General features: G+C 46.2%; 4 protein-coding genes across 4 annotated transcripts; 2 read left to right on the top strand and 2 right to left on the bottom strand.

The window, feature by feature from the left end:
* Window positions 1–1,124: 1,124 nt before the first annotated feature.
* On the top strand, window positions 1,125–3,613 carry N7511_003539 (uncharacterized protein; the record flags this gene model as incomplete). The annotated part of the gene is made up of 3 exons (XM_057125964.1): window positions 1,125–1,516; window positions 1,572–2,362; window positions 2,448–3,613. The coding sequence occupies 3 exons, from the start codon at window positions 1,125–1,127 to the stop codon at window positions 3,611–3,613; spliced, it is 2,349 nt and encodes a 782-aa protein (XP_056988123.1).
* A 918-nt stretch (window positions 3,614–4,531) lies between these two features.
* N7511_003538 (uncharacterized protein) lies at window positions 4,532–7,341 on the top strand (the record flags this gene model as incomplete). Its single annotated transcript, XM_057125963.1, has 7 exons — window positions 4,532–4,575; window positions 4,631–4,809; window positions 4,867–4,971; window positions 5,157–5,317; window positions 5,645–5,739; window positions 6,030–7,047; window positions 7,086–7,341. The coding sequence occupies exons 2-7, from the start codon at window positions 4,750–4,752 to the stop codon at window positions 7,339–7,341; spliced, it is 1,695 nt and encodes a 564-aa protein (XP_056988122.1). The 5' UTR covers window positions 4,532–4,575; window positions 4,631–4,749.
* A 1,027-nt stretch (window positions 7,342–8,368) lies between these two features.
* Window positions 8,369–10,693, bottom strand: N7511_003537 (uncharacterized protein; the record flags this gene model as incomplete). Its single annotated transcript, XM_057125962.1, has 3 exons — window positions 8,369–10,409; window positions 10,471–10,617; window positions 10,680–10,693. The coding sequence occupies 3 exons, from the start codon at window positions 10,691–10,693 to the stop codon at window positions 8,369–8,371; spliced, it is 2,202 nt and encodes a 733-aa protein (XP_056988121.1).
* A 744-nt stretch (window positions 10,694–11,437) lies between these two features.
* On the bottom strand, window positions 11,438–11,915 carry N7511_003536 (uncharacterized protein; the record flags this gene model as incomplete). The annotated part of the gene is made up of 3 exons (XM_057125961.1): window positions 11,438–11,622; window positions 11,676–11,739; window positions 11,796–11,915. The coding sequence occupies 3 exons, from the start codon at window positions 11,913–11,915 to the stop codon at window positions 11,438–11,440; spliced, it is 369 nt and encodes a 122-aa protein (XP_056988120.1).
* Window positions 11,916–14,333: the final 2,418 nt, after the last annotated feature.

The following is a 14,333-nucleotide window of genomic DNA, read 5'->3' as shown; positions in this document are numbered from 1 at the left end:
GGTCCTTTTTACTGTGCCGACAACCAGGGGTGCAGGGGAAAAGAAATTGCTGAGGCCCATACTGATCATGTCTTTGGATTCCAATGGAGAGTTCCAGGATTAATTTTAGCATTTTACCTCCCTGCCATTTAGACACAGGGGTTTGAAATGTTGATTCGCCCACGATTGGTGAGATCACGTCGACCATTCCGTTCGAGCGCCGGCTTATTTTTCCGTCCCTCGCAGGGAACAGGGCAGCGAACGCTAAACGACAAATCATTGGCTGAGACGCAAACCTATACACTGGTAACCTGCTGCGACCAATAACAATGGGTACGTTCTCAATCAATGCTCAATAATGATACAATAATACACATAAGGCAGGAGATAGTAACGCTCGAGTCAAAAGTAAGACATGAGCGCCGGCAGCTTGCCTTATCTCCCAAAATTTGACATTTCAATAAAAACCGAATTGCTTCATTCAAGTGGGCTGGTTCTAGCGAAAGGGTTTGTTTCATTCATCTACTTAAGCCCTTGTATGGCTTGTTTCTGGAAGATATGGCCCTGTATCAGTAGTCTTCGTATCCCCTAGTGATTTTTTTCAACCACATCTAGTAATTACACCCTACATAATTTTACCACGGGTATGTCTTGTAATGCTGCAACAATACCTTTAAAATCCACTACATCCTAGTGAGGGGGTACCAAGAACGAGAGCGCAACAATAAAACCTCGTAAGCTGGTAATCGACAGATAGATATACAAGATGATAGTGCTTGCATGTTATGTCTCTTTGTTCGGCAGTTTTCTATCAACTTGGCGACCGATGGTACTTTGTTTTTAGCTTACTGGTCTGAGCGTCGAAACGTAAGGATTGTGATTTCACTAGCTGAAATGGCTGATCGATCGCTTTGGATTGTGGAAGGGATGAAAGATGCATGCTTTTTGACACTTTGAATTGTCGCATTTTTTCGCCAAATTCGTGTAGTGAAATTGACTGCATGCAGGGAGATGCTCGAAGTCGGGAATGTTAACCAAAGATCTGCAGATCCTCGATTCCCTATGAATATAATTCAGCGGGGTCACTCTATGTTCTTTAACACCTTAAATCGATTAATCGAAGCTGTCAGGCAGCAGGCAATACAATGACTGAGTACCCAAACTCCCATCTAGTGCCGTTCCTTGGAAGCAGTTCAGCATCAAATATGCTCGCTCTAGGTGATCACGAACTTGCTGAGAGTCCACATCTCTTTGATTTTCCCGTCGACTATTTCTTCGATGATTTTCCAAGCAATACCGAGGTGCCGTCCAGGAGAATCGTTCTTACTACAAACCATCACAACCCGAATCCTAAGGTTCCAATATCTCGCATGAGTACCCCGATAAGCTGGAACAACAGAGCCCGTGTTAGTCAAGCATGCAAAGCTTGCCGCCAGCTTAAAACCAAATGCAGCGGCCAGCGACCGGTGTGTCAAAGATGTGAAGACCTCGGGCTTGACTGCAACTATAGTGAGCGAAAGCGGGAGGTGGTCAACAAGTATGAAGCACAGAAAAATCAGTATTGAATATTTGAAGCTGACTTCAACTATCAGGAAAATGGAAGACTTGAGCGCACATATTGATAAGTTAGAAAATCTGTTGCGTGATGTCTACCCCAAGCTTGACAGCACCTCTGCCCAGCATGTTGACCGAACACTGAACAACGTGAGCTTAACCTTTCCTCGGTTTGACTTCGTCTATATCCTCAGTTTAGACCAGCTCATCTCCGCAGGATTTTCTGATTTTCTCTCTGACGATGTACAGGGTTTGAGCCACGATCGGGCTAGGCTGAATTTGCGTCCCCCAGCAGCAGAGCGCTCCAATACACCAAAGGCTCCACCGACTACTTTCGGTCACACAGATGAAGATTTCAATCGTAGCGGGGAATTACAGGCACTAGGATTTGTCGGTGAGCACTCAGAGATGGCATGGCTGTACAGAATCAAGTCTGCACTGGAACAAGCCTCCACCACACCATCTACGTCGCAGGAAACTACGAGTCGACCGTCCATCGCTTCCATAAATTATTACATAGCTGACTGGAGGATGGAGGTGCAAGATGAAGTTAGTGTGTTTGAGAGGCCAGAGAAGTCCGAGGCGGACCAGCTCATCGACACCTATTTTCGAATCATCCACCCATCATTCCCTGTCGTTGGCAAAATGACCTTCCTTGGTCAATACAAATTGTTTTACGCCGATACAACTGCCCGACCTAGGAAGCAATGGCTAGCTATTTTGAACTTCATGTTCGCCATTGCCGGAATGCACTTATCACCCACGCAGAATATTACCGAGTGTGACGAATTTTCACATCGGGTTTTTTTTTCACGGGGATGGATACTTAGTATGGACAAGGCATCATTGCGAGATCATTCAAGCTTGCAGCAAGTACAAGTGGAATGCTTAGCAGCGTTCTACCTCCTTGTTAGTGGGCAAGTCAATAGGTCCTGATATCCCACCTTCAGACTCAATCTTCCCACGAACTTCCTTGCTAACAAATTTGTCTCACAGGTCTTGGAAGTGCTGCGGCATTGCAATCTGTTCTGCTCTAGCTATGGGGCTCAACCTCCGTAATGAAAGCCAGATTGTGGCCCCTTTATCGAAAGAGATTAGATATCGGGTGTGGTGGTCACTGTATGTACTTGATACTTCGCTTGCAGGGATTACTGGCCGTCCCTCGAGGATTAACGAGGCATTTTGCACAACACCACCCCCAGTTCCCTTTGAGGAGGGGGATTTGAATGTCCGGCTTGCCCAGAAGGACTTCAACGAAAACAAGGATTTAACTCAGTCGGCGTTAAACTTCTTTAACGACGTAGGGAGGAGTTCCTTGAAAAATGATCAGGACAAAGATGGACTACTGGGACGCTCAGTTTCAAGATGTCAACTGCTTAGCACCGAAACTATCGTCCTTTCCATCCCAGAATCGCCCCAGCCAAGCGATTCTTTGTCTTTTTCATATGGGGTGGAATTGACAATACTCATGCGTGAAGCAATTGACAAAATTTACGCTCCTGGTACAACCCATAAACAATGGGTGGAAGTGGAAAGAATGATTGCTTCATTCAATACCAAAGCCAACACTTGGCTCGCCTCGCTTCCGGCATCTTACCAATTTCAAAAGATCTCTGAGAACAGGCCACTGAGGCATCAGCTGTCTAGGGTTGCTCTCCAGTTCTACTCCGTCAAGCTTGTCATCACACAGCCGTGCCTTCAACGAATTCTTCATAGCATCACAACGGCTTCTGACGCATCTGAGGAGGTTTCCGATCCAATGACGGAAACCTGCATTAGGGCCGCAGGTCAATTACTGGACTTGCTGCCAGATGAACCAAACTTGACCTGGCTGCATGGGGTCGTTCCATGGTGGTGCGCTCTCCATTATCTGATGCAGACCATCACTATCAATTTGACTGAATTATTTCTCCGTACCAAAGCTGGCACAAATGAAAACATTGCAATCTCTATGAAGTTGGAAAAAGCTTTAGCGTGGCTCAAAACATTGTCAAAAGTGAATATTTCCGCCCAGAAAGCCTGGCTTATTTCTTCGGATATCATTTCACATCAAGGGTTGAAACTTGGCTCGGCTGCTTGAACAGCAAAATTTCAGAAGTTGATCATTTCTTGTCTAGCATTACTATTTGAGCTCACAGAGTTGGCTATATCAGCCCCCAAAAAGGGATTTTAATAGCGTGATTTGAACGGCAAAGACTTAAATTCTGAAACCCTTACAATGTAGTTTCATTGCTGTACTTAGTAAAGTTCCAGATCCATGTATGTTAGAATCATTTCATCAAGTCATATAATGCAATTTCCAGCAGTCCCACGTACTACGAGGCAGCGGCGCCTTTGCTGGTCGCACCGGGCAACACGAGCCTCGTGGCCAATCACCATGTGAACAGTAAAGCCAAGACACAAGTTCGAAATAATTACATATAGAATATGAGGACCTGTGAAAATGACGCCGAAAATGACCACTTTTGACGCCAGAAACGGCTTCCTTTCCACCCGTAACTTTCGATGTCCAGCCGCCCCTTTGACCGCCCACTGCCCCGTAACACAACTATTCTGCACCCACCTAACACTTTTAGTCATCCTCCGGTCCTGATGTTGACGCTTGACTTGCACAGTTGTTCCCCTCGTTTCCACTGGCGACCAAGACGACGCCGAAAATGGCTTCCCTACAGCTGAATCTAAGTCCCCTCTCTGTTCGCCCAGTTCATTTGCGCGCCTATAAGATGCTTCGCCTTCCCTCCCTTCTGGTGTACTTGTACCTCCCATTCTCTCATCCTCGTTGCCCACGCCTCAAGCCGACCTTGACGTTGTCGTTTCCCATACCACGAATTTTCCACCCTGGTCTTTGTATCTGACCTCTTCTATGGCACCTACGCCTATACATCCGGCTCAAACTGATGAGCACCAATACTGGACCGATCCCATTCTTTGTGAGGAAACTCGAGCCAGACTGGAACATTTTCGCAGTCTTGGATGGCTCCCTCCAAACTTTAAGCTAAAGACCTTAGAAGGCATCGCTGTCGTCGAACGTTATTGGCGAAAGTGAGTGCTCACTTGGCCGGGAAAAATCTTGCGACTGAGATTAACACGGGAATAGATATTGCATTCAATCGAACGAGGATTATGTGGACTTTCTTCTTTTCGAGGATCAGACGATCTATATGAACTTTTTTGATTGGATGTTCAAAACATCACGAAAGAAACTGCTTCAGTCATATGATGAATACTGGCGACGCCTTTGTCAATACTTCGAGCTATTTGCACGTCGCCGCGTCGGTGAGAATGCCCGTTAACAGATGCGACGAGTAAGTTATCCTGTCTGTTCCTAAACAGAGTATGCTTACCTTGGAAAAGTTTCTCGAAGGTGTATTCCCAGCCGAGCGCAAAATTCCCCGACGAACAAAGGACAAAAATACTCTAGATGTGGATGCTTTTGGTGTGATTTACCGGCATCACTGGGTCCATTCGAGATTCTTTCGTCACGGGAGCATGATTGTTCAATTTGCTACAGTCTAGCTCTGGTCCGCTATTACAGGCACGCGACCTGGCGTCTTGCTCCTCAAGACACCTCGTCGCCTGGCAATCCAGTTTTGGGCAAACGCAAACGGGATGACACCTTCTAGAGTGATCTTCCAAAGCACATTTCCTTGAAAGATTTTCCGGACTCGGTCTGCCATCGCGATATCGAGCTTTTCTACCTGAAAGACCTTCAAAGTAAACGTGATGTCCTCTGTGCCATCATCGAGTTTCGCAACCTCAAAGGTCGACCGGAAGGCGCTGATGGGTAAGCTGAAATATTGATACGAACTTCTCATGAACCAACCTCGATACTGATTCTTGCCAACAGAACTAAATTCTTCATGCACGGCGATTATTAACTGGCATATTGCCCGATAGCTCAGATCATTGCGTTCGCTTTCCGCGATGGAGCTTTTGCCAATGACGACCTCACACCAGAGCTTATTTGGCGGCTACGAGTTCCAAGACGCAGTTTATCTCTTCCCCTCCGGTGGAAGCCCGAGGTTCTTAATGTGCCTCTCCTTCGACGTCTTGGACGTACTCCATACGGCTACAGACTCGATAGGTCTTTGTTAATGACCTACGATTCTAGTCGGCAGGCGCTCAAGGAGTTGGGTCGAGATGCTAGATTTGAAGACGATATTGGGCATTACAATTACCGCCGCTGGACGGCAAATGAAGTAAACAGTATGTCACTTGCTGAACGCGATATGATGGATTCATTTCGCCATGATAGATGGGATCACTGGCAACGGAGCTGACTATCTACTCGTAGAAACTTTTTACTAGCCAGGAGCGACAAAGGGTGCTTGGGCAGTCTGGTGACGCGGTGTTTGAAAAGAATTACCAATCACAATTTATTGCGCGCGACCTTTAGCATGTCGTTCTTCTTCGGCCCTCCCAAGAAGGTCTGGTAAGCTTCGCTGGGAGCATGCTTAGGAAGAGAGATTTATCGGCACCATCTGATCTTACCGAAGCTCATAAACGTGCTATTTGCCAAAACCCTGAAATTCTGCAACTAAGACGCGAGAAAAGAGAGCTTATGGCGGAGATGCGGTCCGTGGCTGGCACAATCAAGAACGCCCGTGACACCTTTCCACACCTCTTCCAAAGGCATGAGACTGTCAAAAAAGACCTAGCCAAACTTCGGAAAACGTTGGCGATCGAAACTCGCGAGACAGCCAGAAAGGCCTATTTTAATAATGCTCCCGTGCTTGAAGTTGACCGACAGATCAAGCAAATGCTTCTCGGCGAATCTGATGTTGAGGAACGCGATGCTGATAGTTCCGCTGAAAAAGACTGGGAGCTCCCTATCCCGGACTACGTATTTCCTGAACGAGCTCGGCTTGTGGAGAACTTTTACGGTCCTGAGGCAGAAGATTTTGACGAGGACAAATTACTTACTCGGCGCATCCAGGTTACCAAGGACATGGATGCACATTTACTGCTTTGCGAGCCGAGCAAGCGAGGCAACCGTGTTAATTGGGATCTTGATGCAGATGAAGACATAACTGTTGAACAGCCGGAGCAACTGGAGTCTGATGATGATGCGCAAATATGTCTAACAGATGTTTGCATCATCTGCTTCGGTGAATCCCGTCGCTCGGCGTCGAACCCTCCTCCGCATAAATTTCCTTCCAAGCGGCCGGACTCACTTCGTCGTCATCTCATCGACTCTCACCTGCTTCATGCACACGACGGGATCAGCTGCAACTGGGAAGCATATAAAAATCTTCTGAAGTTTGCCAAAATCACCGAGTTTTTAGCACATGCTTACAAAGAACACAAATATGATATCAATATTAAACTGTGTCATCTCACCGAAAGACTACAGGCCAGCTACGGTGACGGTTCTTCAGGAGAAACATCTGTGGAATCAGAGAATCGGCAAGGCACTGAAACTCCCGCTTCCTCTGTCGATTTTGATATGACAAATATCGATCCTCGATTGATGAGACCCAGCCCTATCACCGCCGTGAAACCATCAACCCTCCCGTCAAGAACTGACAATTATGCCTCTTCTGGATCTCCAGGGACAAGTACCGATTCAAAGTTGGCGGATATAACTACACGGCGAGTGACGAGGAGAGCACAGGCCGTAAATCTAGAACCTGTTCCCAGTCTGGAATCTTCATCACAGCATGCGACGCGCTCATCTCGAACAAAGGGGCGCCCAGAAAAGCAGCCTGGGAGGCAGCAGAGAGTCAGAACAACCAGGCAAAATCAAGGCGTCTACTATCAAACATCAGCCACGTCGATCAAGGCGATTACGAGCTCAGTGAAATGTAGCCTCGGAGATGGTTATTTTTGCTCATTGTGCTTGAGTAAATTTCGAATCATATTCCACTATACAACATTGTTCAATCTCCTAGACATCTTCTTATCTGCATGCTCGCCGCGACTGGCCCGATCTGGAAATCTCGATCATCAATCAGTCGAAGATTGACGCGTCGAATTTCAACGTTGGGCCTACTGTAAAGTTCTTTCTTCCAACCAGGTGCTACATTTAGCCAATACGAAGAAACTGAATAAATAAGAAGGCCATCGTATTCTAAGCTATGCATCAGGTTGATTATCAGTTATACCTCCCTACTCATATTACTTGGTTGTCGGAAATTAATTCCGAGATCTGTAAGTTCTGATTGGATGTCACTATCGACCTCCGCGTTCCAGACCGCTTGCCCGAATAGTGTTTGTAAGTTACAGTACAACTATGAGACATCATGAGACATAGACAATGCCGTGCTGAGACGATGACCTAGCCAAGCAAATACACTTACGGTTTTGCCATTAGTACAGAGCGGTGATTCAAAAAGGACTAGCGTATATCGGGTTTATTTTCCGGCAATCAAGTTGGAAGAGTGTGGAGTTATAGCTAATTTCGAACATTACTGTACATATCCAAAGAAATATGTTGTAAATGGAATCCGCACAGGGATAACTGCAAACGCTCAAATAAAAAACATCACGGACAACAGCAAACAGAAGAGGCCTAAGTTCAACTGGGAACAGGGCATCAGCGACGTATGCTCCGGCGCTCGTCCAGAACCAACACAAAAAGTGTATATTTACAAACCCGTGGCCCTTTGACTCATATATCGCCATAGGGAGTTAGGAAACGCCCGGTACACAAGGGAACAATAAAAGAAATAAAGATCAAAGCAACTGACGTGGTATCATTGTTCGGGGACTCGTATTTCATCTCCGTATTCAAATTGACAAAGGGAATAGAACAAATTGAAGAAAAAAGAAGAGGGAAGCAGAATGCAAGAAGAGTCTGAAGGTCAGGTAGTCGATGATGAGAGTCGATTCACACTTAGAAGGTCAATTTGATCTCAATTGGAGACTCGGGCGCATCGAGGGAACCCGAAATTGTTGAGATGTCCACGAGCATATCTTGCCCCTCAGGAAGCTCACGAACCACATCATCATCCACCATGATGTGCATTCCATTTTCGGTGACGTGCTTTATGCTGACAATGCGCACCGGATCGATCTGTTGCTTGCTAGAGATCTGCTGCATAAAGTCACGGACAGTACGTTCAGTCAGATAGATAGCGCGATAAAAGTCCTGCTGGTTCTCCCCGTTTCCAGAGAAACAAACATAGAAGCAGGCAATTGGCTTGGGCGGGCGCTCCAACGGAGGTCGGTATGTTGAGTCGATACCCACAGCCTCGAGGAAGCCCCTAGGGATCTGATCAGTAGATGGGTTCTTTCTGATCGTCATCGGACGCAAGTAGTGGTGCGGTGAATTTTCGGAAGGGTTGCTGCTTTCTGGTGAAGGCATTGAGGCTTCCGTGGACGAGAAATCACCAGTGCCAGGCCGGCTGACAGTCTCAAATTTGACGGAGTCCCCATCACCTGGCAATCGAATCGGGTATAGGTCAGGGTCATCTTGTTGGTCGCCGCGCAAACCTAGCAGGCTCACTGAACGAGTTGATAAGAACATATCTTGCATGACGCTCAATTTTGATTGGAGATCATCTTCCAGACATAGTTTCTTTGAGTTGTTTGAGCTCTGCGACCAGGTACGTTTGCGCTTAGAACGGTCATTTCCTTTTGAAGTTGCAGTTGTGATGTTACCGCGCTTCCGTTGAGCAAAACCACCACCCATTTCGGCCTGTGAAATCTGCTGCTTAAGTTTGTCGATAGTCTTCTTCACGTGGGCAATGTCATTGGACATTTTGCGCTCAGCGCCATGGTCCCGGAAAAGCTTCACCTTGCAATAAGATAGCTCCACGACGCGTGTTGCACCAGATGCTTCATCCGGAGAAACAATCTCAGTCTTCGCGCAGAGTCGGATAGGAATGCCTTTGACGCCCTTGGAGTGACTAAAATCGGTAGAGAGGAAGTTGAACCGCACGGGAATGTTGCAATCCGGGGAGCCAGCCATTTGGTTGGCGGTCCATGTGACGCAAAACCCATCGACTGATAATTTCTCAACTTGTACCTGACGGTGCTTGCGGGAATCGCCGCCGCCTTGGAGAGGATCCACATATTCGACAGCCAACAACTTTCCGCCACGATGGTGAGCTTCGCTGGAACCTCGGCCTTCCTTCCACAACTGCCAACACGCTGAGGGTCTCGCCCTTTGCTCTTGCTCCTCAAAAGAAATGCGAACATAGGTTCTGTATCGAATGGAACGAGAGCTGCCAGTGGGTAGATTCGAGTCCGTGACGGATAGATTGTATACTTGTCCTTTATTAAGATAGGTGACTGGAATTTCTCTCAAATTCTTAACCATTGCGGTTGGTGCTCGGAGGGAGACATTAAAACGGAATCCAGACATGAACAAGGGGTTAGCTTTGGAAAAAAGGCGCACGGGGCGTTTGACATACTGTTCGCCCTTGGCGTAAGATGTATCGTCATTTTGAATTGCTGGGGCTGAAAAATCTGTAGAGGCCGTTACATTAGATGCTGAATCCATGTTCATATCAATGACAGAGGAATCATCAACTGCTTCATCCATAGCATTGTAGTGTGAATTGCGGTGCATAAATGCGCTTGGGGCGTATGACGCCTGCTGTGCATATGGTTTGATTTCTGGCATGCTAGCAAGGAAGTGTGGGTTGAAGGGTTCAGAGCCATTGTTACGATGATGGTGGGAGTCATGTAGGGGATTGACGAGGGAGAGCGGATTCATCATATGCATTCCTATTGGTGTATGCAAATCTCCAGCCTGGTTGTGGTAGACAGCACCCAGTCCACCAGAGTTTGGTGTGTAGAGACCAGAGTGATCGCCGTACGGCATCATGGAAAAAGAACCGGGCTCCATCCATGACGGGGTCAAACCTAGTTCTTGCATATTCCGAGGAGTGCGGTCGTGGGTGGGAAATTTGATATCGTGTTCTATGCTCCTATTTGCGAAATGATAGTCAGATATAGTTCGCATTTCAGGTAATTTCGAAAGTTGCCTACCTTGAAGCCATCATAGTATCGCCATTTTCGTCAACATTTAGTTGGGACTTCGAGGATTCCTCGCTGTCCCTGCGAGGAACAATGTCGGAGAAGGCTTGTTGGAAGCGACTGATGAAGTCGCCATCAGGCTTCTTCCGGGTGTTTTTGCTGAAGCAAAGAGAATTTGAAAATCATGAACTTGAACATAAGAAAAAACGATCAGAACCTACCGGTTGCGGAACATTGGCAGCGATTTGGTGAGGTTTTATTTCATTAGGCAATGCAAACACGCGGAACTGGAGAGGCTTCGGACAGGAGAAGACAAGGCCGCAGATGTACAGTATATGTGACATCTAATGCGGCCTAAGTATATTATTCACAGCCGGGAGTACCCTACAAATTGTAGGCTCTTAATCCTTCCAAATCATGCACCAGGATCCTTGAACTGTTATTGTTAGCTTCCCCCAAGGTGTTTGCGGTGACCGAATAATCGGAAATTCGGCTGGATCGAATTTGTGGAAGGGGTTGTAAAAAAGGAAACCGATATCGAGTCTCCAAGATAAAGCAACTTGGGTTGCGCAAAGAGGGAAAAGGCGTGGATCGAGTTTATTCGAATGGGGTGAATGTTAAGCGCGGAGGCTAGAGACGGAGGGTCGCGGGTCTAGTCCTCGTTGGAAGAGGTAGGAGAGTAGATTTTAATCAAGTCGTGCCAAGATTAATTGAAGATTCCGGTGGCTGACGATTCGGAGGGAGTATATAACTGGAGAAGACGAGGGGTTAAGGAGGGGGGAGGTGTATGACGATCACACGTGTAAGAGTGAAAATGGAAAGGAAAAACAGAAAAAGTGACCCGACAGAGACTAGCCCTGGATATGTGGGTCCCAGATTCCGTGATCCAGCACAGTTGACGTAAGGCCAAGTACTGACGGCTGTGGGCTTGAGTGAGGGGATGCATTTTGGCCGATGAGAAACAAAGTATATATCTTGTTTAGAGCTGAATATCCTCCAGACTAACTGTGTGCAACCCATCGCACTTAGTCAAAGCTTCGCGAGTACGGATCAGCCACCCCTTAAAGATGACTGTGCAGCAAGGCAGAGCTTTCTTCCCAGTCACGGTCGCGACGACATATAAAACCTTCCACAACGCTCGTTCGGCAGTGGAGGCAAAGAGGTCTGCTTCCCAGTCAGTCATGGGTCTCAATCGGTCCAAAAGTCGCTCATTGTACCGGAGGGGTCATTTCCGCAAAACGTGTTGTCGGTTAAGAGGTCGACAGGCTTCTGGGCAGCTCTCTATGCCCCTCAGCAGCTGTATAGCCATTTCTATTAGAGCCTGAGGCTTCCTTTACCACGGTAGCTGCAACAATTTTTGGTGACACTTCATCAGGCGAGTTTTGGTCTAGATCAGAATTATCCTTCTCTAAGTGCTGGATATCTTTATCACCTTCATACCCTCCGACGTGTTGCATTGCTTTAGCTGTACTCGTTCCGTGTTGCGAAGGCTGCCCGGTTGGCGCTTCTTGCACTTTCCATGTACTTTGATATTCACAAAATTGACCCTCCTACACTTGCCTTTGCTGATTGAGTTGTGGCTCAAGGACAAAAGGTCTCCGTTCTGACGCTTTCATTCCATAGACACACAATCCACCGCGCCTCACATAAGCTTTATAATAGGAAACCTCACAATCGCATCGGATTTTTGAATTACGGCATGGTTAGTAGGAAGAAAGAGGTATTCTGATTGAATCGGTCAATAATGAAAGCCACGTACCGCTGTTTTTAACCTGTTTAGCAAGATATGTGATAGGTATAAGCGCATACTCGCGAAAACTAATGACAGACTGTCACTCTAGATACACGGCAATAGGATATGCCACGCAATTCTCAGTAGACTCAGAATTAGAAAGTGTATTGATAGGCAGCTTATATTCGGGGAGAGTGGTACTGCAACGTAGAAGAAGTGGGTATACAGAAGCGATCGTTATAGCTTAACAAGTTCAAGATATATTTAAGCTATACTCGGGTAGAAGGGAACTTTTCGACTTAGAAGGAAACCAGTACTTATAGTATCTTTTAGTTTCAAAGAATATAGTTACATAGAGGATATAGCTAGGTTTGATGATTACAGTCCGTTTTTTGATTCTGGATAAGCTCCTAGGAAGGGGATTTTTCGACCTAGGAACAATCGGCAGGTTTGTCAGACATACATGAAATGAAGTATATAGGATGTTTGGAGAATGATCTACGGGACCCACATGGTACATATGGGTTCCCTTGTTTGCGAGGAAGTTCGTTTCATTTGCATCTAGAGTCAACTATAGTTGTTCATAATATAGATAGTTCGTCGAAAAGACACTGTCTACCTCGATGTATACGTGAGACCCTCACAATTAGGCCTCTGCATGGTGCGGTCTTGGTCCTCAGGTCGAGGACCGCGGACCGGACCGCACGGTCTTGCGGTTTCAAACTTGGAGGTTAAGACCGCACCATAGTGAACCGCGGTCCCTTGCGGTCTTCACCACGGTGAACCGCAATTGCATAATTCTGCCAAGACCTTCCCTTTTCAGCTGTATAAATTGATCATTCATCCCTTTTAATTACTGTTATTAAACACTGTTTTGGTCCCTACTTCAACATTTGCGGTATTTCAGTATCAACTACTATGAAAATAGATGAAATATACTCGTATGTAGAAAATTTACTATTTAAGATGTTTAGCCCTGCTAACACAAGTATATGCTTTTTGTTCTCATAAGGAGGTGTAATAGTATTTGTTGCTGGCTAGATATGTGAGGTAAGAAACATATATATCCATGTCAGTACCTTATCCCATCTTCACCCTAGATTTCTTCACTAGATATATATAACCCCTTGTGTATAGCTAAAATAGGTATTAAGGGTATCATTAGAGTGCTTAGATACCGTAGATCACAGTTTATCTCGAAATTCTACATTCTACTACTAATATATCCTAATAATCTCTGCAGGAAATTGGTTTTCGCCTATATAGAGGGTAGACTTAGGAAAGAAAAGGCGGAATATAGTGATATATAGGGCTTCAAATGGTCCTTTTCGGTCCTGTGCGGTCCTCTTTGTGGTCTACTGCGGTCCTACGCGGTCTTCTGCGGTCTTTGCGGCCCTAATCCTATCGGACCGTAGTAAAGTGGGGCCTACTGCCTAATCACGATTAGAATTGAATTTGATCTATCTAAATTGTGCTTCTCGCTCTATCCTAGAGAAAATCGTCTATTTATACTTAGCCGAAAATATTTTAGAAGGTATCTCCTCTACCCCTACCCCGTATCCTATCCTATACTCATTTCGTCAAAATGTTCCAGAGTCAGGCCTCCTCTTAGTTCTCCGAGCACTATCCCTTATCGGCTTTTGAGGATAATCCGCGAGATACCCTCTCCTTCTTTACATCTGATAGGCTCTTCAACGTCGACGGGCGCGAAACGCTAATTTCTACCCCTAACGTGAGCCTACTCCGACTGGTGATTCCTTCTACTTTCCCAGAAACACTCGAACGCGTTGGTCCTCCTAAAAGAAAGGACTATATCCTCTGGACTGAAATGGCGAATAAGGATTTTATCGTCTGGTGGTTGAAGACAGAGTATGGAAGTAAGATAAAACGGAATATCTTCGAGGGTAAACGTAATGCAGAATATTGGGACCACTTCTACTAGGTCGCTACTATCCAGGATAGGTCCCCTAAGGTAATATGTAAGTATTGCGACCATATCCTTGCCCATCCTGCCGATAAACGCCGGGGAACATCTACCATAAATAGGCATTGTTCGCAAGTAGGTGCCTGTCGGAGAAGACCGACTCAATCGCAAGATATCAGAGAGGCTATGAAGAACGGGGTATGGATCAGTCTACCTTTA

The sequence above is a fragment of the Penicillium nucicola genome, assembly GCF_028828085.1.
Source record: "Penicillium nucicola strain IBT 29836 chromosome Unknown utg000002l, whole genome shotgun sequence".
NCBI lineage: Eukaryota > Fungi > Ascomycota > Eurotiomycetes > Eurotiales > Aspergillaceae > Penicillium > Penicillium nucicola.
The sequence above is the reverse complement of the archived record's forward strand: the minus strand, read 5'-3'. Positions and strand labels throughout refer to the sequence as shown.